This window comes from Peromyscus californicus, unplaced genomic scaffold (genome assembly GCF_007827085.1).
Source record: "Peromyscus californicus insignis strain IS unplaced genomic scaffold, ASM782708v3 Scaffold_10__1_contigs__length_136768540, whole genome shotgun sequence".
NCBI lineage: Eukaryota > Metazoa > Chordata > Mammalia > Rodentia > Cricetidae > Peromyscus > Peromyscus californicus.
Genome location: NW_026294391.1, coordinates 123,391,492 through 123,417,524, shown reverse-complemented (window position 1 = coordinate 123,417,524; position 26,033 = coordinate 123,391,492). Strand labels below are relative to the sequence as shown.

The 26,033-nt window shown below is 42.9% G+C and overlaps 1 protein-coding gene, 1 long non-coding RNA gene and 1 other non-coding gene across 3 annotated transcripts; all 3 read right to left on the bottom strand.

Annotated features, from left to right (window-relative positions):
• Nucleotides 1–15,771: 15,771 nt before the first annotated feature.
• On the bottom strand, nt 15,772–15,899 carry LOC128118271 (U6atac minor spliceosomal RNA). The gene has a single exon (XR_008221093.1). It is a non-coding gene; the product is annotated as a U6atac minor spliceosomal RNA (small nuclear RNA).
• A 4,318-nt stretch (nt 15,900–20,217) lies between these two features.
• Nucleotides 20,218–21,356, bottom strand: LOC128116158 (melanoma-associated antigen 10-like). Its single transcript, XM_052747369.1, has one exon. The coding sequence runs from the start codon at nt 21,297–21,299 to the stop codon at nt 20,385–20,387; it is 915 nt and encodes a 304-aa protein (XP_052603329.1). The 5' UTR covers nt 21,300–21,356; the 3' UTR covers nt 20,218–20,384.
• Nucleotides 21,357–21,915: 559 nt separating this feature from the next.
• LOC128116147 (uncharacterized) lies at nt 21,916–25,439 on the bottom strand. The gene is made up of 3 exons (XR_008220406.1): nt 25,303–25,439; nt 22,767–22,862; nt 21,916–22,001 (listed from the first exon to the last, which is right to left on the bottom strand). It is a non-coding gene; the product is annotated as an uncharacterized LOC128116147 (long non-coding RNA).
• Between the last annotated feature and the right edge of the window lie 594 nt (nt 25,440–26,033).

The window sequence follows — 26,033 nt, the reverse complement described above, 5'->3', positions numbered from 1 at the left end:
CAGCAATTATATATGTATAACTAATGTCATTTGTAACCTTAAAAGTCTCAAGATAATGAACCTTGTAGTAAAAATCAGCATTCTGAAATACTTAGAATTCCCAAGTCACCCAGTGAGAACAGGAAGAAAGAAATGGTTCATACCCTCCTCCTACCAGCACTCCAATGAGGATACAGTCCTTAGATCTGCCTGACATGATGTTAGTTGGAAATTGCCAGTGCACTAGAATGTGTGGTGGTCAGGGCAGTGGTATCATTTGTTGGGCAATTCAGACCTAGGTCCTCTCATTTCTCAAAGCCTCGGAATATCTGAAGGGGTAGGCTCTAGGGTTAGTCCCAGTGATCCTGGCGAAAAATTCCAAGACTTTCGTCTTGGTGGTTCCAGCATAAGCCTTTGGGCCCCACAGGAACTCATGGCTAGAAGTGTGGCTGTCAGACACCTACCTACATTCCACATACCTTTCCTGCACAAACTCCTCAGTGATGAAACTCTTGGGCTCCCCAGATATGACATGATTCCTCCCAGCATTCAGCTCCATGATATTCAACACATGACAAACTATCTCCTCACTGACACAGTTGCCTTCTATGAAGATGATATACATGATAGCTGAATTATCAAACCCATCTTGGTGTAACATTCTCTCATAGGTGATACCTAGGGCAGTGTCAAGAATATAGGAGTGGACAAAGGAGTCCACTTGTATCATGTCAATGCCGAAGACCTGCCTCATGCACTCAGAGACCTTACTAAAGACCACAGAGTAGTAATCCTCATAATCTCTCATGATCCTATTCAGCATTTCTGCCCTAGTTGCCAGCTACTTCCTCCTATATTTGATGGGCAAGAATCTCACCAAATCAACTACCTTTCTATTGAGTGCATCCTGCAGGGCAAACTTAGGGTGAGCCACTTCCCTAGCTTGCTTTCCAGAGGCCTCAGCAGATGGTGCCCCTGTAATGGAACCCATGGCAGTGGGAGGAGGTTCTCTGAGCACTCTGGGGAGAATTGAGCATTCCTCCAGCAGACACATCCACTGAGGTGGTGGCTGTGGCTTCCACCTCCCCTACCTCATACATGGGGACCTGAGCACTCTCTGGGCCCCTTTCCTGTCTTTGGGCCTGAGGGTGGTCTGGGAGGTTAAAGCTATGACTACTGTTCTCAGTAGGATCCATCTTTAGGTTCCTTTGAAAGAACATGTTCAGGTTCACAAATAAGTCACAGCAATTAAGATTGACAGACCTGGGGGAGATAAGGAGAGGATGAATAAACTCTGAAAGATATTTTTTGGGCAGCTCTCAAAATGTCTGTTACAGGATTTTTCTTGAGTGGTGCTCTAGGGTCCTGCATGTGCTCTGAGACCCTGAAAGGGATACAGACACTGGTCCTTGGGGTGTAACCCTCTTGCCTGAGTACAATCTCAGAACAAATTTCTGTGAGTCTGAGATGGAACAGAAGGCAGTGAGAGGTGACTGCATAAGGCATCCCAATTCAGCATGTTCCATTTATCCAAGGATGGGATACCAACGTGATCTTCACCTTGATAAATGGAGAAGTCTAAAAATTTTTTGTGATTCCAGTGCCCCTTTCCTTAAGGCAAAGGCCTATTTCTGTGAGGCAGTGGAAAATAGAGGTAAGTGGAGAGGATTCTACTAAAGTGCTTGGATTTTTCCACTGTTGGCTGGAGGGCCAATGGGTACTGGGTTCCCTGTGTGGCGGTGGGACTCTCTCATTTTTCACTTTGAGTCCTACCACATACCTGATCCTCTCTCTGATGATTTGTCCAAGTGGTTCTTAGAAGAGCCTTCTGTTCCCCTAGACAAATACTGAAAACAAAATAGAAGTACTAGAATAACAGCCTTGCAGAGGACTGTGGGCACAGGCTGGGGACCATGGTACCCCAAAATCCCGAGAGCCTGGATTATATGCCCTGTTGCATAGCGGGTGTGCAGTAGCAGCCTTGCGCTTACCCATTTCTGCTCCCTCAAAAAACTGCACGGTCCATTGATTCCTGCACTATGGGGACGCCTGTGGTGCTTGAGTCTGGAGAGACATTCCCTCTCTGACCCTTTTTTCACAACCTTTAGAAGGATAGGGCCTCTGTAATCCTCCATGCAAAGCCTCTTTCAGAGCCCTCCCTTTAGACCATTCGAACCTGGTTTATGTTGGCCCTTAGATTTATTACTAAGAAGGGGGAGATGTCAGGGACAAGGATAGAATCTCTAGTTAGTGGAAAAATACAGACCCCCGATAAGACAGGGAACTAGATCATCTTACAGTCAGGTTGCCTAGCAACAGGACATTGAGGCAGAGCCCTTGACCCTTTCACCCTGTAAACATCCTATACAAACATCCTGATACCTTGCCCCACCTTATGCAGATGATAGCTTCTTGCTCCCCCCACCCTGCAGGAACTATATAAACCCTCTTGGAGAAAAATAAAGTTGCACCTTGATCAGAATCTAGACTTGATGTATTTCCTTATATCTCCTGTCTCTATCATTCTGTCCTTAGGATGGTTGAGAACCCGTTGGAGCCCTGCAGGTGGGATGGGAGAGACAGGGTTCAAGGAAGACTTTTGTAGTATCTCTGTCTGTGCTCTGGACTGGATTTTCCTTCGGTTATCCCTTGGTTTCCTTATCTGGACCTTGCTGTATCTTGGAATATTTCTGCCTGTAACTCCCACTCTGATCTAGTTCCTTGCTTCACAGGAGAAGTGAGTTGTTGCCATACTTGTATCCATTGACCCCTGTGTGGGATCTCCAGTGATAACAACATAAGCTGGACTTATCTCTGCTAAGATGGGTGTTCCCTAAGTCCACCTAAGTTTTTCTTTAACTGTCCTTCTTGATATTTCCCCTTTACACCAGAATTAATCTGTCCAAAGACTCACACATTTCTTTTTGAGGTACTTTAAGAAATCAAGGCACTTAATACCTCTAAGGACTGACACCATCATATAGCCAGACTGTGCTATCATTTTATATTTTGCTTTATTCTCAGTCCTCAAGGAAAGATACATTGACTGCTGCTCTCCATGTGTGTCTCCCTATGCTCAATTGACATCAACACTAGCACTGAGAGATTGTCATCACCCAGAGATGTCTCACCACAGTTCAAGAAGCCTAAGAGAGACCATCCAAAGCATCCATCCCAACAGAGATCTGCATGTATCAGAACAGGGGACATTACAAGCTTCATGTGGTCCCTGGCTTGTGTAAAGGTTTGTCCTCATCACAGGTTCAATTCAAACCATGGTTGCTAACCTGGATTACTGACAGATTCTGGGCACTTCCTCTGGTAACCTCACATGGCTCCCTCTGCCTCTCTGCTTCTCTCTCTTAACAAACTCTCCTTCCTTAGAAAGGAGACAGAAGTGTAGATGGAGCACATCTGTATATACCTGGGTGGGATTTCTCAAGACTCACAGAAGGAACAGTTCTCTTGTACTAACCTAGGAATTCTGAAGGTTTTCCTACTTGCTCTTCAAAAGGCCTCTGATGACCCTCAGATTCATCTTTCAGACAAGGTCACCCTTGATCCCCTCCTTACCCCCTGAAAGGGAACTAACAGGTGACATCTTTGGTCCACAGTCTTCCCCTGAAGCAGTCTGGGCTGACAGCATGGCCAGTTTTGCATACCTTGAATCAGAGGTCTTGCTGGATCCTACTTCAGGGCCCAAGTATCTTAATTCTGCAGTTATGAGGCTTTTTTCCCCAGAGCAAGGCCCACTCATGCCTGATATCCTTACAAGCTGTAGCAAAGGTGCATTGAGTCTGATTGTACTCTCCTTACTGTTTCCAGGGCTGATGAGAGAATGGAGGCCTATGAGTGGTCTGAAGGGCAAGAATCTCATTCCTATTATTAGGAGCCACTCAGTGCCAGGCTGCATCATTTGAAAACTATCTATCTAGAAAGTATCAGTCAGGCTTCTGCTGTCACCTTGACTTTGATATTGCAGTCATCTCCTGAACAGTAATCTCATGGATATGGAATGATTTGAGTATTCTAAACAGCAGGAACCTCAAAATATAACTCTTAAGTGTCCAAAGTCCCAGGATATAGATGCTTAAGATAGGGGAGGAGCTCATTCCCACAATTGAGCCTTACTTTGGTTCGGGGTGGAAAAAGTATACATTGTAACTTGATTATCCCAGCCTGTCTATCTGGGGTGGGGCTTCCACAGCCCACTCAAGATCCATATTTTTACCAACAGACACCCTGCTCCTCCTCTTTCTGAAACTCTTAAATGGTTCCTGGTCACTCCTAGGATAGGGAGAAGAGGTTCATTTCTTCAACTATACCCCAGTTGATTTGAGTACCCTCTAGATGGAATGGAATTTCTTCAGTCCACTCTCAGATGCTACATGCACCCTGAAAGCCAAAATATGGTCTAAAGGGACCTATAAACATTGCTCCTCTGTACTGCCCATAATTACAGACTGGCAAAGAGCTCAGTACCACCACTGTCCCCACATTCCCCCCATTTCATGTAGTGTTCACAGCAGTGGTACAGCTTTAATATTGTGGGAGCCTCTGTCTGGAGTGGGGCTTCCTCAGTCCACTCTCTGGCCAGACTTTCATCATGGACAAAAACAGTCTTCATCCTCAGAACCTTCTAAAATGGGTCCTGAGTAGTGTCTCCAAGGACTGACTGAGCAAGGGACTACTGCCTACAAGTAGTAATCCCCTCTTACAATGTTAAACAAAGGGGTGAAGCTGAATTAATTGGGGTCCTTCTATCCCCAAAGAGGCTTTTAGAATTTACCCTAAGTTTTCACCTTGATTCTGAAAGTATGGTATGATCTTTTTCCTTCCAGGAAACTGACAAAATGGCTCTAAGACCCCCAAATACCTGGATGTGAATGTGAAAGGATGGGTATGGGTACTATTATTACAAGCCAGCCCCGATGTGTCCTCTAAGTTCTAGGAAGCTCACAAAACGGCTCTGAGTGTCTCCTAAGTCCCCGGATGCAGAAGCTTGCAGAAGGTTAATTCCCACAAATCAGCCTGAGTTTGACACAGAACCCTCAAAAAATACAGTGTAGCTTGATTATCCCAGCTTAACTATCTGGATGGGCCTTCAGAGTCCTACTCCAAAGTTCCCATTTTACTCAGAAAATAGCTTGTCCCTTCCTTTAGAAAACTCTGAATCTATTCCTATGGATAGAGTCCCACCCTACCCCCTAGAAGGAGCAGAAGGAGCACACTTCCACAAATGACTCTATTTTATGTAACACATACAACTAGCTGAATTATATAATTTGGAGTCTCTCTGTCTAGAGTCTAGCTTCCACAGTCCACTCTCAGGTCACACTTTCACCCTACAAGTTATACCTCCTCACTTTCTTTCTCTCTGAGAATGTTTGAAAATGGTACTAATGAAAGAGGTTCCAGGGAACGGAAGGGCAAGGGGTTCAAACATACAAGTGGGCTCCACTTGGAACTAAGTTTACCACAGGGATGAAACTGCATTATTTGGGAACCTTCTATCCTGAAAGAGGTTTTTAGAGTCCACCCTAAGAGCTTACCTTAGCTCTGGAAATACAGCAGTCTCCCAGGAACCTCACAACTGTCTCAAAATCTTCCATGTTCCCAGGTGCAGATTACAAATCTTATGAACAGACTCATTCCCATAATCTCGTTTTGGTGTACGTCCCTCAGAAAGACACAATGTAGCTTGATTATCTGGGTCTGCTTATCTGGAATGGGGATTCTGATATCCACTTCCAGCTGTCACCTTAAAGTGGCCAACTCCTCTCTGAGAAACACAGAAATGGATCCTATGGACAGAATCTCTACCACTCCAGATGGAGGAGAGGAGTTTAATTCTTATAAGTAACTCTATATTATGCAGCATACCAAAATGGAATAATTAAATAATAACTAGGATTTCTCTATCCAGGGCAGAAAAGGATGGGACTTCTACAGCGTTTGTCTTGACTCTGAAATGATCCAGGCCCTCCCCACTCTAGAAATCTTGAAAAGTGTCCCCTAGTCACAGAATCCTGGGATAGAATAAGGAGATGGGTGGGGGTTTATGCACATAACACTGGGTCACATCTTGATGCCAGACTTACCACAGGGGATCAGTGACAATAATTTTGGTCCCTCCATGTGGAATAGAAGCTCTGCAGTTCACCCTAAACCCTCACCTTAATTTCAAGTGACATTCGCAGTTCACCCTAAACCCTCACCTTAATTTCAAGTGACATTGGCACTGTCCAATCTAGGAAGCTTAAAACCTGGTTCCCTGCAGACAGAAAGGTTAAGTGGGCTATTCATAAAAGGGAGTTTCAGATTGGTACCAGGTTTATGAAAAATACAGTTCCATTGTTTGGTAGAGCTTTACTTTAGTGGGACTTCCTCAGGCTGCCCTGTAGCTTTCACTTTGACTCTGAAAGGACTCAGGCCCTCAGCACACTGTGGACCTTAGAGCTTAGCTCCCACTCCCACAGTCTACAAATGGAGATCTCGGGGAGAGGCTGATATGTACTTTTGAAACCCATTTTGTGAAGTCTGGAAAACATGGCTACAGCCAGATTATTTGGTGTTAGAATATGTGGGCTGGGCCTCTCTGGTCCATTCTGGGCTATCTCCTTAACACTTGCAAGTGCCCAGGCTTCTTCTTTTCCATATACTTGAAATCTTGACTGTGGTAGTTTGGATGTATTTGGCTCCCATTTTCTCATAGGGAATATCACTATTATAAGGTGTGGCCTTGTTGGAATAGGTATGGCCGTGTTGGAGGAAGTGCATCCCTGTGGGGGTTCCCTATGCTCAGGATACTACCCAGTGTCACAATCAAATTCCTGTTGCCTGCAAGATTTAGGACTCCCAGATAATTTTCCAGCAACACATCTGCATGCATGCCACCATGTTTCCTGCCATGATGATAATGGACTGAACCTCTAAAACTGTAAGTGAGTCCTCTCAATTAAATGTTTCCCTTATAAAAGTTGCCATGGTCATGGTATCTATTCAGGACTATAGAAACCCTAAGACATTAGTTGGTACCAGGAACTGGGGTATTGCTGTGATAGGCCTGACCATGTTTTTGTTTGGAGGAATTTGGACTTTGGTACTATGGATTATAATAGCAATGGAATGCTTTAAGCACTGCTTAATGGGCTATACTAGTAGGAGCATGGAAGACAGAGGTGCTAAGAGTTATTTGAACTTTCGGGTGCTCACTCAAGAGGTTTCAGAGGAGAAAATTTTAGTATGTTGCCTAGAGATCATTCTTGTTATATTTCGGTGAAGAAAATGGCTGCCTTTTGCATTTGTCTGGAGAGTTTTGAATTAATTCTGTTGGCAGAGGAAATCTCAAAACAGCCTAGTATAGACTCTATCATGTGGTTACTAGTGTTATGCTTATAAAGATTAATAATGAAAAGGAGCAAGGTGAGCAGGGTAAATTATAAAATGTAAATTTTGAGGAAATAAAAGAGTACCAGGAAGTGAAATGGAGCTAAATCTTGTGTTCAAGGAGATAAATGTATTAAGAAATTGAATATAAGGACTGGTGACCTCAGGGCAAGATCTCACTCAGCTAAGTTTACAACTTGTGAAAAGGAACTAAAGAAAAGCTTAGAGAGGAATTGGTGGTGCACACCTTTAATCCCAGCACTAGGAAGGCAGAGGCTAGCAGATCTCTGAGTTTGAGGCCAGCCTGGTCTACAGAACAAGTTTCAGGACAGCCAAGATTAAGCAGTGAATGACAGAAAACTGGTGATGGAGTAAATGAACAAGCAGACCATGTTCCAGTCTCCTATAACCTGCAGAACTTGGCAGCTTTGACCACATGGTTCTGGCTTTAGAAGAAAAGGGATTTGCCTCCACACCTAAAGAGAACCATTGAGGCCAGGCATGTGTCAGGGGTGTCCCTGAGATCTAGTAGAGAGGCCATTGCATGAATCTGTGAAGGTGAAGCCTGGAGACCCCAAGATATTATAGATGCCAGAGCCATGGGATGCCTGCTGAGGAAATATGCTAACAGGGAGTGAAAAAAAAAAAAAACAACAAAACAACAAAAAAAAGTATGTTGCAGTCAACAGAGCCAAGTGGAGTTGGAGAGATGTGAAGAGTTTTTTTGACATGAGACATGGAGATACAGAGTTTGGAGTTTGCCCAGCTGGTTTTTGGTCTTGCTTTGGTGCAGTATTTCCTCGCTATGCTCCCTTCTCTTTGTGATCTGCTTTTTGATTTTGATTTTTATTGGTGATTATAGTTAAGAGATTGCATGAATCTCAGAGAAGACTGAAATTTAAAACACTGCTGCGACTGTGATAGACTATGGGGACTTTTGAAGCTGGACTAAATGAATTTTGCATTATGATATTATTACAAGCTTATGGGGGTGAGGGAGTGGAATGTGGTAGTTTGAATGTAATTGGCCCCCATAATTTCATAGGGAGTGGCACTATTAGAACGTGTGGCTGTGTTGGAGTGAGTATGGCCTTGTTGGAGGAAGTGTGCCACTGTGGGATGGGCTTTGTGGTTTCCTATGCCCAGGATACTGACCAATGTCTCAGTCAACTTCCTATTGCCTGCAAAATGTAGGAGTCTCAGCTACTACTCCAGCACCACCTCTGCCTGCACGCCTGCTCCCCACCATGATGATAATGGACTGAACCTCTGAAACTGTAAGCAAGGCTCCCCAATTAGATGTTTTACTATATAAGAGTTGCTGTGGTCATGATATTTCTTCACAGCAATATAAACGGTAAATAAGACACTTAGATGAATATCCTCACTTCTCTGAACCTGTTAAACACACAGTTCAGTGGCTATCATGTCTGTCAGCATACTGAGAGCCATCTTGGTCTGAGATCAGTTGTCTTAGTTTGTCTTCTATTGCTATGATTTAAAAAGTAACAAAATAACAAAACAATACAAAATGACCAAGGTAGCTTACAGCAGAAAAATATTTATTTTAGATTGTGTTTTCAAAAGGTTGAAGTGATGACAGAGCAAAGGAATGGCTAAGAGCTCACATCCATACATAACCATTGGGCAGTGAGAAAGCATCTGGAATTATAAAAGTGGTTTGAAACTTCTAAGCCCACTTCCAGTGACATAACTCCTCTCACAAGGCCACATCCCCTAATCCTGCCCAAACAGTTCCACCAACTACTGACCAAGTATTCAAATATATGGGCCTATCATTCAAAGCACAACATTCCACTTTCTGGGGCCTATAGGCTGATGGCCATATCATAATGCAAAATGCATTTAATCCAACTTCGAAAGTCCCCATTATCTTTTATACTCTTAATACAGTTCAAAATTCCAAAGTTCAAAGTCTGTTCTCAAATTCAAGACAACCTCTTGTAACCCCTTTAAAATCTAAAAGCAAATCACATACTTTCAGCATACAATGTCCCAGAGTATGCATAACCATTCCAAAAAGGTTGTATAAGGTCCCAGTGAGGAAGTACTGGATGAAAGCAAGACTGAAACTCAGCAGGGAACATGTCACTTCTGTAGCTCCAAATCTGATATCAAAGGACTTTAAAGGCTCCACCCTTTCAGCTTTGCTGCCTGCAACATGTTTCTCTCTCTTCCAGTCCTTGTATGCAGCTGTATTTGATAGGCAGGCCACAGCCATGGCATCTCTAACATCTTGAGGTCTCCAGTGTAATCCAGGTATTACTTTCACAGCTCCATGAAATAGCCTTTCAGGGCTTCCTTGTAGGGACCCCTCTGTCATATACCAGGCCTCAGTGACTCTCCTTAACCAAGGTGTATTATTCCACAGCTCCTTTATTCATGTGTCCCTCATGACTCCAAACCATAACCATGTGGACAACACTGCTAATTGCAATTACCACTTGAGATGGAGACTAGTCTCCTACATTTGAAGCAGCTTTTCTTTATTATTGCTTTTTAAGAGCAGAAAATTTCTCAGGTATTTCCTCTTTTGCAAGTTGTTGGCTAAGCTGGGTGGGTCATGTTCTGAGGGTACCACTTCCTTTATTCCTTTTGCACTGGGTCTTTCTTTAATCTTTTCATCTTTTTCATCACAGACCTTGGCTCAAACATTAAATTTTTCTCCTCAAACTGTACATTTTGTATTTTATTTTGTCCCATTTGGTTTTTCATTGTAAATCTATATAAGTTATTATTAATAAATATGACAGAATCAGTATTAGACAGTCTGGAAATATCCTTTACCAAGGAAATTAGGCCTTTATTTTTCAATTTAGCCTCAGACAATTTCTTAGGACAAGAGCAAAAAGCAGCCACATTCTTTACCAAAAGGTCACAAGAATGGTTTCTGGCCCAGTTGCTAATATTGCTCTCCTCTGAAATCTCCTGTATCCACATTGTTCTCACAATGAATCTCTTCAAAGCTCCTACAAGATTGGCCTGTTAAGTCCATTTTCAGTGTTCAACTGCTTTCCTAGCCCAAAGTCCCAAAGTCTTCCACAATTGTCAAAAAAACCCAGCATTTTCAGACCTTTGACAACAATCACACATTCCTTGAAACATAGTTGTCCTAGTAATTTTCTAGTCCATGATAAGATATCATGACCAAGGCAACTTTTAAACAAGTGTTTAATTTGGGTTTAGGATTACAGAGGTTTATATTTTATGATGGTAGAACAAAAGGACAGTCTAGAGCTCACATTATCATCCACAAACATAAAACAGAGAAAGAGGCACACTATCAATGCTACAAGTCTTTGAAATGTCAAATCCCACACCCAAAGATATACTTCCTCTAACAAGGCCACACCTCTTAATCTTTCCTAAATAGTTCCACCAAATGGGGACCAAGTATTCTAATATGTTAGCCTATGGCAGCCATTCTCATTCTAACTAACATATCAAATTACACAAACTTTGGTCACCCCAAATTCTACATTTTAACATGAAAAAATTTTATGAAGTCCTTATGTTAACAGAACAAAGAAAACCATAAGGGTTGCTACTTTTTAAATATGTTGATGGGTATATCATGTAGGTGGGTAAGCAGGTAAAATTCCATGAGGCCTCAAATGCTGTCCAATAACATTCATAATTAGTTTGATTGGTGAACACTAGCATCTATTCATAAATTCCAGGTGTTTTTCCTCTGTTACTCAAAGGATGTTAGAGCTGATGAAGAGATAAGCAAGGAATGGCTATTTAAGAAGTTAAAAACTAGCCAAGATAATTCTAATAAATGCTCTGGACCTACAGCATTCCTAACTCTCCACATTCCTGGTGTTGTAATCAGTCAATCAGCTTTTGCAGGCACAGCTCCTGTACAGGGATTTACTTTTTTAGAGGGTTGGGGATCTTGTGATCTTTTATTTATTTTATTTTTAAATTATTTAATATAAGTATTTTTTATTGGCAATAGATTCTTCTCTCACACAATACATCTCAACCACAATTTCCCTTCCCTCCACTCCACTCAGCTCACCTCTATCTCCCCTCTCCCTTCACCTACCTCCTCTAGGTGTTTCATTTAGTAACTACCAATAAACTAGATCACTGAATTTGGTGGACTCCTTTCTTTGATCTGTCAGCTTCTTAGTGTAAGTGAATAATTCATTATCTTTTCTCCAAAAGAAAAGTCATATGAGACATGTATTCAAATAGAAACAAACAAAATAAAAAATGAGTTGTAGTGGGATGTTTGCAGCAGAATCCCAATATGCTCATCTTTCTATATATGTTAATAAATTATATGCCTCCTAGCTGAGGTCTCAGTTGTATGATCCCTGGTATGCAGCCGGGGCTGCCCTACTGTCCAGACGGAAGTTCTTAGTGGCTCTGCTATTAGCCCAAGAAACTTGTCTGTATAAGGAGGGAATTTCAATGGGAAATGGACATGCAAGAAGCATCCACAAGTTAGCCTCTGATTTGGCAATAAAACTGAATAAGAGTGATGACGAGATGGAGGTTCTGGCTTGCTGGTTATGATGTATATATAGGGGAATGAGAAGTAGACAAAGGCACCTTTCAGCCCTCCCAAGGACAAATAGAGCTGGATTTATGTCATGCTGAAATTCCTAATGAAATCCTTTGAAACAAAAGCCAAAGGCTGTGCTTTACTTTGGGCAGTTTTAAAGCACAAACAATGATTAACCAGAAGCCCTAATAACAGGGAAGTACAGATGCTTCTCTATGTTCCTGCAGTGGAGGGATGAGCTTTCATTGGGGTGAGGACTATACATGCTTTTCCCCTAACAGTGTAGCCAATGCTGAGTGCACTTGAATATCGTGCAGACAATTGTGTTGTTTCTAATGTAGGGAACACTGAGACTTTAGTAGATACTGGAGCTGAGGATACCTTAGTCTACAGCAACCCACAAAAGCATCAATGACAATAAGGAATAGTGAATACCTTAGGAGAAAAACAGTGCAGGGGGAAAAGATTCTTTGGAAGTTAGACATACTATGGCACACTGTGTATATTTTCCTGCAAGGAAACATGCTCAGAGTTCCAGGATGAGGCTACCTTCTTATGCATTATTAGTGTGCAAAATGTCTGAAGATTTTACTCCCATATGCTGGCTAGTGCCACAGTATTCATTGAATGCCAGATATATGGATGTAAATGATATGTCCCTGTTGCTGAAGACACCACTCTAATCCCAGAAAGCACCATGTAAATATTTGGAAAGATATTGCTAAGGGTTCTGGTTAGCTCTAGATCCTGTGGGTACACACTCAGCATGCCAGGAAAGTTGTAACTCTTAGTGTAGGTGTGCCATGAGTACAACTAGATCAACTCAAATTGGATTTAAGGACTGATCCATGGTATAGAAAACATGTTGGATACTGTAAGCCTAGTCAGTGAGCTATTGCTGGTGAAACCACATGCCCCAGCAGGGAGAAATATGGTGATATTTTATTTGTATTAAAATATTATTTGTATGTTAATAAATAAAGTTGCCCGGGGGTCAGAGCTATTAGCAAGCCATAGGAAAGCAGGGCAGTGGTAGCGTAAGCTTGTAATTCCAGCACTTGGTAGGCAGAGCTGGGTAAGTCTCTGTGTGTTCAGGGATACAGCCATTATTGGATACACATGCTTTTAATCTTAATACCAATCATGGAAAACCTGGAGGCCTATACAGACAGGCTGTGAGGAGGCGGTCATGTGGTTGGGTTTACAACCAATGAGAAGGCAGGACAGGAACTCTATATAAAGACTTTAACACAGGGGTAGCTCTGGTTCGGAGAGGTAGGACCACTGCAGGAGGAAGGGTAAGGTTTTAGCTCTTAGCTCTGACCTCTTGGCTTTCTTCTTTGCATTGGTTCCGTGTTTATTATTTAATAAGAAGGTTGGATACATCTACAGAGAAATGCTGTGGTATTGCTTTGTTAAATAGGATTTTGAAAATGTCTTTCAATTTGTGTTCTACTCATTTGTGCTTATGCCCATAGATTAATGCTCCTATTGGCTAGAATGAAGGGAGCTTCTTTATTCAATGGGCAGTGATTATATCACTTTAAAAGGTTCTCTGGATGATGTTACTTGCTGGCCAATTCAAAGGCTTCTCCTTCAATGCTTCTCCTTCTGCCATTCAACCACCTTTCTTGCTGGTCTCTTTGTTGAGCCCAAACCAGTGCCACTGAAGCTATCAACAACTTGAGGGATTTTTCTAAGCCAAGACTCCAAATTTTCAGTGACATAGTCCCCTAATTCTCATGATACACAGTTACTGACTCTGGGAGACATGAAGATCCCTGTGCTACTGTTAGGCCACACTCATTTGTCCACCACAAACCACTGTCTTACCCCCTTTCCATGCCAGCTACTCAAACCACATTCCTGGAGCTCCTGGTACCCTGTTCCTCTCTCCCACTTTTCTGGTACCTTATACTTCCATGGTTTTTCCTCAAGGGTGAATGATCTTTTCTATTCAATATCCACTCAGCCTGCAAATATGCCTATCCTCACATTAGCGGCACTGGTAAGGCTAGATCTCTGGGTCTTGTGATGTACAAATCTCCAAGGCCATTTGGGTGTTAAAATGAGTTCAGGGTCTTTAATTGACCTGTCAATGCTCTGAAGTAAGATGCCCATGAGGGTGCCAAAAGCATGGTCTAAATGAAACACACAATGTGTATGCACTTTACTCAAGAAATTTCTCTTTCTTCGTAGTCAGGAGGGCTTTGGAATTCTATTTTTCTTATAAATTTTAAAAAAACTGGCAGATAATATAAAATACTTTATTAGGCATTTTCATACATATTTTGTGTCTGCTGATTTTCTTCTCTACTCTTTTCCCCATCCTCTTCCCCTCCTTTGTCTCTTTCCTCACCTAGAAGTCCTCATCCCACTTTCCTGTCATATGTACTCTATTACTACTCTTACCCCTCACTACAGTTTAAGACTTCTTTTTCTCTTTCATGGCTGCCTTTTTTTAAAAAAATGTGTTTATTTTATAATTAACTTAATTTCACATATCAGCCACGGATTCCCCCTTCCTCCCTCTTCCCACCTCCCAGCCCTCCCCCCAATCCACCCCCCATTCCCACCTCCTCTAAGGCAAGGTCTCTCCTGGGGAGTCAGCCTAGCCTGGTAGACTCAGCAGAGGCAGGTCCAGTCCCCTCCTCCCTACACCAAGGCTGAGCAAAGTGTCCCAGCATAGGCCCCAGGATCCAAAAAGCCAGCCTATGCACCAAGGACAGGTCCTGGCTCCATTGCCTGCGGGCCTCCCATACAGTTCAAGCTAATCAACTGTCTCACTTATCCAGAGGGCCTGGTCCAGTTCCACAGGGGCTCCTCAGCCATTGGTTCACAGTTCATGCATTTCCACTAGTTTGGCTATTTGTCCCTGTGCTTTTTCCAATCATGGCCTCAATATCTCTCGCTCATACAATCCCTCCTCTCTCTCTCGATTATTGGACTCCCAGAGCTCTACCTGGGGCTCGGCCGTGGATCTCTGCATGCATTTCCATCAGACACTGGATGAGAGTTCTATCATGACAGCCAGAGTGTTCGACCCTCCAATCACCAGAGCAGGTCAGCTCAGGCCCTCTCTCGACCATTGCCAGTAGTCTATAGTGGAGGTATCTTTGTGGATTTCTGGGGACCTCTCTAGCACTCTGCTTCTTCCTATTCCCTTGGGGTCTTCATTCATCATGGTATCTCCCTCCCCGTTCTCCCACTCTGCTCCTGATTCAGCTGGAAATTGGGAATTAACTTCCCTCAAGACCCAGCTATACCACTCTTGGGCATATACCCAAGGAATGTTCAATCACACCACAAGGACACATGTAATAGCCAGAACCTGGAAACAATCTAGATGCCCTTCAACTGAAGAATGGATAAAGAAAATGTGGCACATATTCACAATGGAGTACTACTCAGCAGAGAAAAACAATGACATCATGAGGTTTGCAGGCAAATGGATGGAACTAGAAAAAAATCATCCTGAGTGAGGTAACCCAGACTCAGAAAATACAAACATGCTATGTACTCACTCATAAGTGGATACTAGATATAAAGCAAAGGATATCCAGACTGCAACTCACAACTCCAGGGAGGATACCTAGTAAAGAGGACCCTAAGAAAGACACAGGGATCACCCACTGACAGAGAAATGGAAGAGATCTACATGAGCAAACTGGGGGTGGGGGCGGGGGAATGGAGGGCAAGGGTCAGGGGAAAGAGAGCTTAGGGGAGTGGGAAGTCATGGCTGCCTTTTAAAAATTTCATAACCTACTTACATACATATACACACATATGTAAAAAAGCAAAATGCAGGAATAACATATGAAAGGTAGTATGTATCTTTCAAAGTCAGACTTACTTGGTTTTATATAATATGGAAACAGTTATCAGATGCAACAAAATAGGTGGCAGCTGTTTAACTATGTGCATGGTGTTTCTTGAGTGAGTACCTCTTCCATTCTTGACAGAGAGTGCTAAACTTTTCTCTTTTGTACAACATAGGTTTACTATTCTTTGGATAATATTGGCACCATGGCAATGTTGAGAGGGTTCCTTATGGAGCAAATACAGAGAAAATTTTAACCATTTATTGTTCAGATTAAAATTAAAGGTCAGAACTAAACAAACATTCACATTAATTGATCTTAAAAAACAAATGATCCATACCAAGCAGAACCAAGGAAATAAAAGGGGCACCAGAAGTCAATGACAGTGAAATCAGAAATTAAACCAATAAAATGATAAAAATTAGGTTCATGAAAACTGAAGCATTACCCAGACAGGGAAAGTTAAAGACCACTCAAAGACTGTTAGGGAAAAAATAAGGAAATGTCATTATAAAACCCATTTCCATGAACAGAATACAACTAAATACAGCATTCAAAAGAGCTTTGAAGGTTTTCGTGTATCTGGCTGTACACTGCTTGGTGTGGCTCTGAGTATGTTGGTCTGATCTCTGTGATGCCATTTTTTTCTGCCTCTATAATTCCTGGTTTTTCCTTAGAGAGTGGTTACATGTGATACGAAGTGCACAGCCTTTTGGGGTTCTTTCCCTGTTGGGGTGGTGATGAGCTTATGCCCAGTCCAGGACTAGATGTAGTCTTTTAATCACACTGTGCCCCTTTGCCCTGGTCTTCACCATGGTCTTCTCAGCACCATTTTCATCTGTATAATGATGGATTGCAATTAAGCATTTCCCTTCAGTGAGGAAAATAGGGTTTTCTATGATTTCAGTTATTCAGATAAGAACACTTTTCTTTGAGGCTAGGCCTGCTGTAGAACAGAATACATTGGGCAGTGTGTCAGATGACTACTCTTCCTGACACTTCTGCAGGAATTAGCCTAGATTTTTCTATGGTCTTCCCTATTAGAAGAAAAGGAGGATCTTGAGGGAAATCTTAGAAAAGTGTCCCAAGATTCTGCCCTCTAGAGCTGCTATGTCTTACATTTCTCCTTATTGAGCTCCAAATATTGATCCTTGACATGAAAGTATCCCCTGCCTATCATTGCTGGATCCTGTAGACTCCAAGATCTATTCTACAGTGTAGAGTAATGTGCTCCTCGGGTTTCATTGTCTCCACCCATTCTGCAGAGACATTCTGTCTCTCCTACTTGTCTGTAGAAGTTTGCCACACATGCTCAGTCTTCCCTCTAAAGCATGACAGAAATGCTGCCTTTCAGTTTGTTTCATCTCAGTTTTGCTTGTGTCAATGACAGAGGCTACATAGCTCCTTCCATGTTCAAACTACACAGAAGGAATTTGGGAATCATCACTTAACAAGGTTCTTTTATGACAAATATATAGGGCCTCATAGTTTAAAGAATTACAATATGTGTCAACATACAAAATTATACCAGGTTTCATTTCAACACCAAATAGAGTTAAACCTTTGGTTCTAGAGTATTCAGAAGAGCTGTGCAGAAAGAATATTGGAATCGCCTTGAGGAAGCCAGCTAACAAAAGAATTTTTTTGGAGAGAATTGTGACATATTTGTATTTTTGAATTTTTATAGCAAAAATACATATAATCCATATTATGAAATATGTGCAATACTAATTAATATCTGTGAGATATATATGTATATATATATAAAATCATGAAAAATACTATGTGTGTTACCTCCTGCACAGGTAGTAGGAGGGTGATGATTGTGATGGGGTAACTAGAAATTGTGTAATTGTTACCCATGTAAAACAAAAAAAGTAACTACTGTATATTGTGTGATGGTAGCATTCTTTATATATTGATTAGGCATCTACAACCAGGTCTGCCCTGAAATTCATGTATTCTTTTTAATTTAATTTCATTCTATGTTCAAACTGACTATTCTTTGCCTGAATATTTCATCAGGTGCGTTAGTCAGCATGGAAGACAGTCACAGGAAGGATGGGATACTCTTTCTGGGCTTCCAGAGGAGGTGGCAGAACATCTGATAAAAAAACAGGTACATACAGACCCCAGGGGGTCTCTTCCCAGCACTGTCACTTACCAGGCAGGAACTGGAAAAATTCCCAAGGCTGGGGGCCATGGTGCTTTTCAACTAGAAAGTAATAGAGTCTGTCCTTTAAGGGCTGCTGGAATACTTGTCCTGCATTTGAAGGCACCAGTACAGTTCCTTAGTGAGGGGAACTATAGTGAAGGGAAGATGACTTATTTTTATTAGAATTTTATTCTAGCCCCTTCCTCCCTGGGGCCATGCTGTTGTCCCTGACCTCCAGGATATATCAGAGAACATGTAGCCCAGTGGGACAGTGGGGCACAGTATAGCTAACCAGTCACAATGAAATTTCAGGAATAAAACTCACCAAATCCTTCCTCTTTTTGGATGTATACATCAAAATCTGGGTGCAAATTAACTACCCCTACAATGACGCTCCTGGAGTCTGAGTCAAGGAGCAGCTTCTCACATCCATCTCTCCCAGAGGCTTTTCCAGGTAAACCACTACCTTCAGTAGTTCACCAATTGCACTGGAGATAACTGAAGTAAGATGTTATCTTAGGATTGAAGAGATGATCAGAGTGTAAAAGTGCTAAATGCTCCAGTCTGACAATTTGAGTTATATCCCTCAAAACCACATAAAGTGTGAGGTTCAATAGAGTCCAACTTAAATCCTTCCACTCCTTTATTGAGGTGGGAGGTAGAGGAAAAATTGGTTCGAATCTCTGAGGACGGCTAGAGTAAGAAGTACAGCAACAGAAATAAGAGAGATTGAAGCATTAATCTAATTAATCTTATCAATAAAAACTAGGAGTCAGATATCAGGGGTAAAAACCTGAAAGATCAGAGAAGCAGGAGAGCACCCACAGTCCCCTCCTCTTTCATTAGTCCAATCCCAAAGGGCAGAGATAGTATCTTAACACTTTCTGTTCCTCGCTCTAGAGTCCTCCAAACCTCTATGGTTAGCTAGTGGCTAGCTCTGCCCTCTGACTCCAAGCAAGCTTTATTTGTCAGAACACAATCAAAATATCACACAAGAGGTCCTGCTTCAACATGGTGGAAGGCAACAATGTGAAAGTTGTTTTCTGCTGCCCACACCTGTACAGTGGTATGCATGCATTGACCTCACACTGATATACACACACAAATAATTCTTTTTTCAGTTTAACTTCATCTACGGCTAGAGAGCTCTGGTAATTCAGAGCACTTGCTGCTCTTTTGGTACACCAAAGCTTTGTTATCAGCACTCGCAGGCTAACATTCTAATTCCACTTCCAAAGGATCTGGCACCTACTTCTGGCCACCCTAGGCACCAGGTACATATATACCTCACTTACTTACATGCAGGAAAAACACTGATACACATAAGAAATACTGAAAGTAATCTTAAGAGACCCTGTCTAGGAGTTCTAGGCCTTGCTTTTCCATGATTCCCCCACATATGCTAGGAACCTTCTGTAGAGTATAGCAGTAAATCTTGGAGTGCATGAGTTGTATTCAATTCCAATTCCCATTTTTGTCCCAGGATAGGATTCTGCTAATTTTTTAAGTTTTGTGTTTTGATGTGATGGGACTACAATCTTCCTGATTTCATGTGACATGAAAGTATTTGACCACTGAGTGACAATCCCAGGCTGATTCCTCTCTGCTGAAGTTTGCTGACAACAGGGACTGCTCAGAGTAGTTTTCCCTTCTCTCATCCCTAAGGCAGCCACATCTCTTGAAGGTCTGGCCTTAGCTACTTCACACTTTAATTACAATCAATTCCCTCAGCCTCCCAAGTTGCCTTGGTTTAAGGCACGCTGGACTTCTGATCCCAGAAGTGTCTTTTGCAGCCCTTCTGTACTGGGCCTTGTGGTCTAAAAAGATTTCTGTCTTCCCCACAGAGCTGTGGCTCCTGCACTCACCCCATCTACAAGAAAGCATGGATCTGGCTTCTTCTATGTACCAATTATCCATGGGTAGAGAGGGATCTGGCTTCTCCTTCATCTCACTGCTAACACAGGACTTTGCAAAGATCAGGTTCTCCAGTGAAGGCTTTAGGAAGAGATTCCATTTAGCTTACTTTAGTTTTAATTTTAATTAGTTAACCCAAACGAGAGACTAAACATGGTAACACAATCAAAAATTAATTTTATTCTGTTCTTTATATTAATGCCAATTTCTTTTCCATCACCCAGGAAATTCCAACTTTAATGCTATTGTATCTTATGACATATTATATATTAGAAAACATTCTTGTTTGTTTTCAAGATAACAAATTCTCCTAACCTGGACCAACAACAGATACATTACTAATGTCATTTGTAACCTTAAAAATCTCAAGCAAATGAATCTTGTAGTAAAAGTAACAAAATCTTATAATGAGCCTCCTCAAGTCACTCAAACAGAATAGTAAGAAAGGAATGATTTATACTCTTTCTCCCACCAGTCCACTATTTACTTCACCCCTCTGGCTGACCTGATGTGGGTTAGATATTGCTAGTACAGTAGAACTTGTACTGATCAGAGCAGTGTTATCTGTCATCTGCTGGCCTTCTCTGGCCTAGGCCCGCTCTTGCTCCTCCCTCAAAGCCTCTGCATACTTTTCAGGGTAGGATCTAGGATCCTGCTTAACAATGCTGGCATAAAATTCCAAGACCTTCATCTTGGTGGTTTCAGCATAGGCCCTTGGGCCCCACAGGAACTCATATCGAGGAGGATGGCTGTTGGGTACCTGCCTGTATTCCACATACCCTTCCTGCACAAAATCCTCAGTGATGAGACTCTTGGGCTCCCCAAATATGAAATGATCCATACCAGCATACAGCCCTAGGCTATTCAACACATTCCAGAACACCTCCTCACTGACACAATTGTCCTCTATGAAAATGATGCACAGTACAATTATGACCAGCCCTGTCTTGGGTACACCTAGAACCCCATGCATCAACCCATCATAGGTGATCCCCAGGGCAGGGAAAAGGAAATAGGAGTGGACAAATGGGTCCACTTCCATCATGTCAATACCAAAGATTAACTTCATGCACTCAGAGGCCTTACTAAAGATCACAGGATAGTACTCCTCATAATCTCTCATGGCCCTCTGCATCATTTCTGACTTGGTGGCTAGTTCCATCTTTCGAAACTTGATGAGTAGGAATCTCACCAAAGCAACTATCCTTCCATTTAGTACAGCCCGTGGGGGAAACTCGGGCTCAGCCACCTCCCTTTCTTGGTTTCCAGAGGCCTCAGCAGATGATGCCCCTCCCATGGCAGTGGGAGGAGAGGAGGCTCTCTGAGCACTCTGGGGAGAGCTGAGCGTTCCTCCAGCAAACATATGCCCTGGGGTGGTGGCAGTGGCCTCTGCCTCCCTAGCCTCAGCTATGGGGACCTGCGCACTCTCCAGGCCCCTTGCCTCCCTTTGGGCCTGAGGGCTGTCTGGGAGGTTGAAGCTCTGGCTGTTCTCAGTAGGATCCATCTTGAGTTTCCTTGGCAATAACAGGCAGGAAACCACGCAGGTCACAGGGATGAAGACTCAGAAGCCTGTGAAAGAAAGGAAAAATGTAAGAGGACTCTAACTCTGTCCCTGGGGCAGCTCTCAAGCAAAGCTTGTTACAGGAGTTTGCTTGGGTGATATTCTAATGCCAAAGGACTATGGTGCTGCATGCACTCCTAAAAGACTGAAAGGGGAAAAGACTTGGCTTCTCCAGGCACACCACTCGTCTTGCCTGAGGCAAATATCCAGAAGTTCTGTATCTCTGAGATGCAACCAAAGGAAGTAAGGGTGTCTCAAACCTCCTTATACCAGGTACTGAGAAAGTACAAAAGGTAGACCAAATCAATATGACCTGATTTTCCTGCATATGAGACCAGCCTGATCTTCACCTGGATAAATGTGTAAAGGAGGAGATTGTTCCATGTGACCCCCATGTCTTCATTCCTTAAGGCAAGGCTCTATGTTTTATGACACAGAGGGAAGAGGTTGTGAAGGGAGGGAATCCTCCCCAAGTGCCTACGTCTTCTCATTGCTGACAGGAGGGCAGGGGGGGGTACTGAGTCTCTGTGTTGGTCTGATGGGACTCTCTCAGGTCTCACCTTCGTACTGATGTACCTGACACCGCCTCTGATGACTTGAGTCAAGCTGTTATTAATAGGTCCTTCAGCTCCTTTAGATTAATGCCTGGAAATAAGACAGGGAGTTCAGACTGATGACCCTGGAGAGAACTTTTGTGGAGCAAGTGGTGCAAGGAAGACTTTTTTGTACCCATGTCTGTGCTATGTGCTGGAGGTTCTTCCAATCATCCTCTGAGGTCCTGACTAGAACTTGCTAGATCCTGGAAGCCCTGAGGTTAACCAAGGTCTCCCATTCTGGTCACATTTCTCACCTCCCTGAGATCTTTAAAGCCTTGGAGAGCAGAAGGATTCAGTATGGACCTCCTTTGAGGACTATATCTGAAGTCAAGGGAAAATGTACTGTATAGACTACGTATGTCCTGGGATCATGTTTCAGAGACATTAAGTGGCTTGTTTACTTAAACTATCTCAGGCATGAGGTGAGAGTTTAGGGGTAGATAAGGTCTGAGGTAAAGGAAAAATCTCAAGGATAGGTGAGATGAACTTCAGGTGAACTTAGGGAACCCGTATCTCAGCAGAGATGAGCCCAGGTCATGTGATCACTACCAGAGACCCCACATAGAAGTGGATGAGATGTGTCACCAGCTCACTTCTACATATGTAGCTATTGCCTCAGAACTGACATTAATCCTAGGATCAAGTACAACTACAAGAGAACTATCACCAGTAGGCATGCACTTAATCTTAAGTGCTCAACCCTAGCTACCCATCCAGGGATCTCCAGGCATAAGAACTGAACCATACAGACAGTGGTCCTTTGTTAGCAGATGTAGGGTTTCTTTACACCATTAGTCCTCATCATATTTCTCACCTGGATTGCTGGCAGATAATGGACACCTCCCTCTGGTAATCTCAGGTGGTTCCACTGCTGCTTTGGAGATACCACACACTGTACAGTTTTACTTTCCTGAGGAGGAAAAAGAAGTGAGAATAAATCCAATCTTGAGACCCCTGGGAATTCATCAAGACAGGCAGAATGAGGAAGATTCTTCTTTTGTCTTGAGGGTTCTGGAGATTTTCCAAATTCTCCTTAAAAGGCCTCTGCTGACCTTTAGATCCGTCATTCAGGCCCAGGCCAAACATGATCCCCACCTAAACCCCTGAACAGGAAGTAAGAAGTGACATTTTTGGTCCAATGTCTTCCACAGAAACAGTCTAGGCTGACAGTGTGTAGGGGGTGTGAAACTTTTTCATGTATAATATCAGAGGTCTACTTGCTACTCCTTCAGGGCCCTGGTACCTTACTTCTTCAGATCTAAGGCCTTACTCCTCAAAAGTACTCTGCCCTCACATCTTACAGGGTAAAACAAAACAATACTTGAATCTTATTACTCTTGCTTGGGTCTATCAGTGCTTAGGAGAGAATGAAGGCCCACCTACGATCTAAGTAAAGGGCAAGATTCTCTTTTAAACATTTGGGCCTCACTTGGTACCAGAATGCATTAACTGAGATGTAGCTGGAGTTATCTCCAGTCCCGCCCAGGCCCATAGCCACTCAGACCCAAATAAAGACACAGATGCTTATATTACTTAAACTGTTTGGCCTAATGGCTCAGGCTTCTTGCTATCTAGTTCTTATATCTTAAATTAACCCATTCATATTAATCTATAAGTTGCTACGTGGCTCGTGGCTTACCGGTACTTTATATCTTACTTATCATGGCGGCTGGCAGAGTCTCTTGACTCAGCCTTCCACTTCCCAGAATTCTCCTCTCTCGTTTTTTCTGCCTATACTTCCTGCCTGGCTACTGGTCAATAAGCACTTTATTTATTAACCAATCAAAAGAACACATTCATGGCATACAGATATCCACAGCACTGAGAAACCTCTATCTAGAAAGTGTTTCTTTGGTGCAGTTTCTGCTGTCTCCTGGATTGATAATTTGGCTGTCTCCCCACCAGGAACCTCATGCTGGGTAGAGAAGGGACCTGTTGCAAATTAGGAGGGCTCAATCCTGCAAGTCATCACTAAGGCATCCTCTGAGCATCAGAAATTCGACACAACACATGGCTCTAAATCCCCCCAAATCCCAGGAAGCCGTTACTGGAGATAGGGGAGGGGCTCATTCCCATAAATCAGCCTTAGTTTGTAACAATATTATCAAAAGTATACAATGCAGCTTTTTTTTTTATCTTAGCCTATCTATTTGGCGATGGGTTTCTCAAACTACTCCCATCTTGACTTACAGATCCTGGACCCCTCCTCTTCCTGGAGTCTCCTGTGCACTGACTAATTGGAGAGTGTAAGGAAGTAACTAGTTCCCCAAGAACACTCCCAATCAAATTACAGTTTGAGTTTGATCTAGTTCAGTGGTTCTCAGCCTTCCTAATGCTGTGACCCTTTAATACTATTCCTCATGTTGTGGTAACCCCCAACCACAAAATTCCTTTTGTTGCTACTTCATAACTGTAATTTTGCTACTGTTACAAATTGTAATGTAAATATCTGTGCTTTCAAGTGGTTTTAGGTGACCTTTGTGAAAGGGTCTTTTCATTATCAAAGGGGTTGTAAAAACACAGGTTGAGAACCACAGATCTAGAGCTCCCACTCCTAACACACACACACGCGTGTACACACACACACACACACACACACACACACACACACACACACACACGGAAAGCGAAAGCAAAATTGCCATCTATCTAAAGGGACCTCTAAGTATCCTCTGTATTTTTGTACAGTGAGCACATGAGCAAAGGGCTTATTACTAAAAGTAGATCACCATTTGGTGTACTACTGATCACAGGGATACAGATTTAATATTGTGGGACCCTCTATCTGAATTAGGGTTTTCTAAATCCACTGTCCAGTCAGACTTTATCCTGGACAAGAGATGACTTTTTCCTCTTAACCCTGACAATGTGCCTGTACAGTCCCCAAGGACAGACTGAAAACATGGCTTGTGCCTACAAGAAGGCCTCACATAGTACCATACTAACAAAAGGTATCAGACTACATTACTTGAGGTCCTTTAATCCCCAAAGAGGATTTTTGAGCCCACCCTCAGTTCTCACCTGGGCGCCAAAAGCACGAAAACAAGGCGAGGCTGTCCCTCTTCCAGGAACCTCACAAAATGGCTCTGAGCCTTCCAAGTCCCCGGAAGCAGAAAGTGCTGACTGGACCCGCCTTCCAGAAACCTAAAAAAATGGCTCTGAGCCTCCCAAATACCCGGATGCAGAAAATGCTGACTGGAATTCCGCCTTCCAGGGACCTCACAAAATGGCTTTGAGTCTCTGAAATCCCAGGTTTCAGAAAACACTGAGGACTTCCCACTTCCAGGACATTCATAAAATGGCTGAGTCCCTTAAGTCCCCAGATGCAAAAAAATGCTAAGTGTACTTACCTCTTCTAGGACCCTCACAAAAGGGTTCTGAGTCCCCCAAGTTCCTGGATGCAGAAAACCTGGTGTGCTGGCTCTGAATAGCCTAAATCCCCAGATGTAAAAAGCACCGAGTGGACTTCACCCTTCCAGGAGCCTCGCAAAATGGCTCTGGGTCACTAAACTACCAGGATGTGGATGTGAAACAGTGGGGAGGGGATCATTTCCACAAATCAGCACTGAGGAATCTTCTAGCCTCCGGGAACCTCACAAAACGGCTGAGTCATTCAAGTCCCCGGATGCAGATGCGGAAGTTTAGGAGTCCACACATTGCCAGAACTCAGCCTCGATTTTATGAAAGACCCTCAGAATGACACAATGTTGTTTGATTATCCAGACCTTTTTATCTAGAATGGACTTCTGATATCCACAGCCAGCTTCCATCTGGACTCAGAAAAATCACCTTGTCCTCTTCTCCCTGGGAAACTGAAATAGCTCTTATGAGCAGAATCTCCCCACCTGCCCTGAGGGAAAGGAAAGAGATCCTCTCAACAAGTCAGTCCAGTTTAGAGTAGTGCATATCACCCTGGAATAACGATACTATCTTTTGTCTCTCTATCCAGAGTGGAGCTTCCACATTCCACTCTCAGGTCCTACTTTCAGTCTGCAAGTTAGGCAACCACCTTTTCCCTCCGGGAATGACAGAAAATAGTGCCTATTCAAAGGTCCCAGCAATGAAAGCAGAAGGGTCTCAT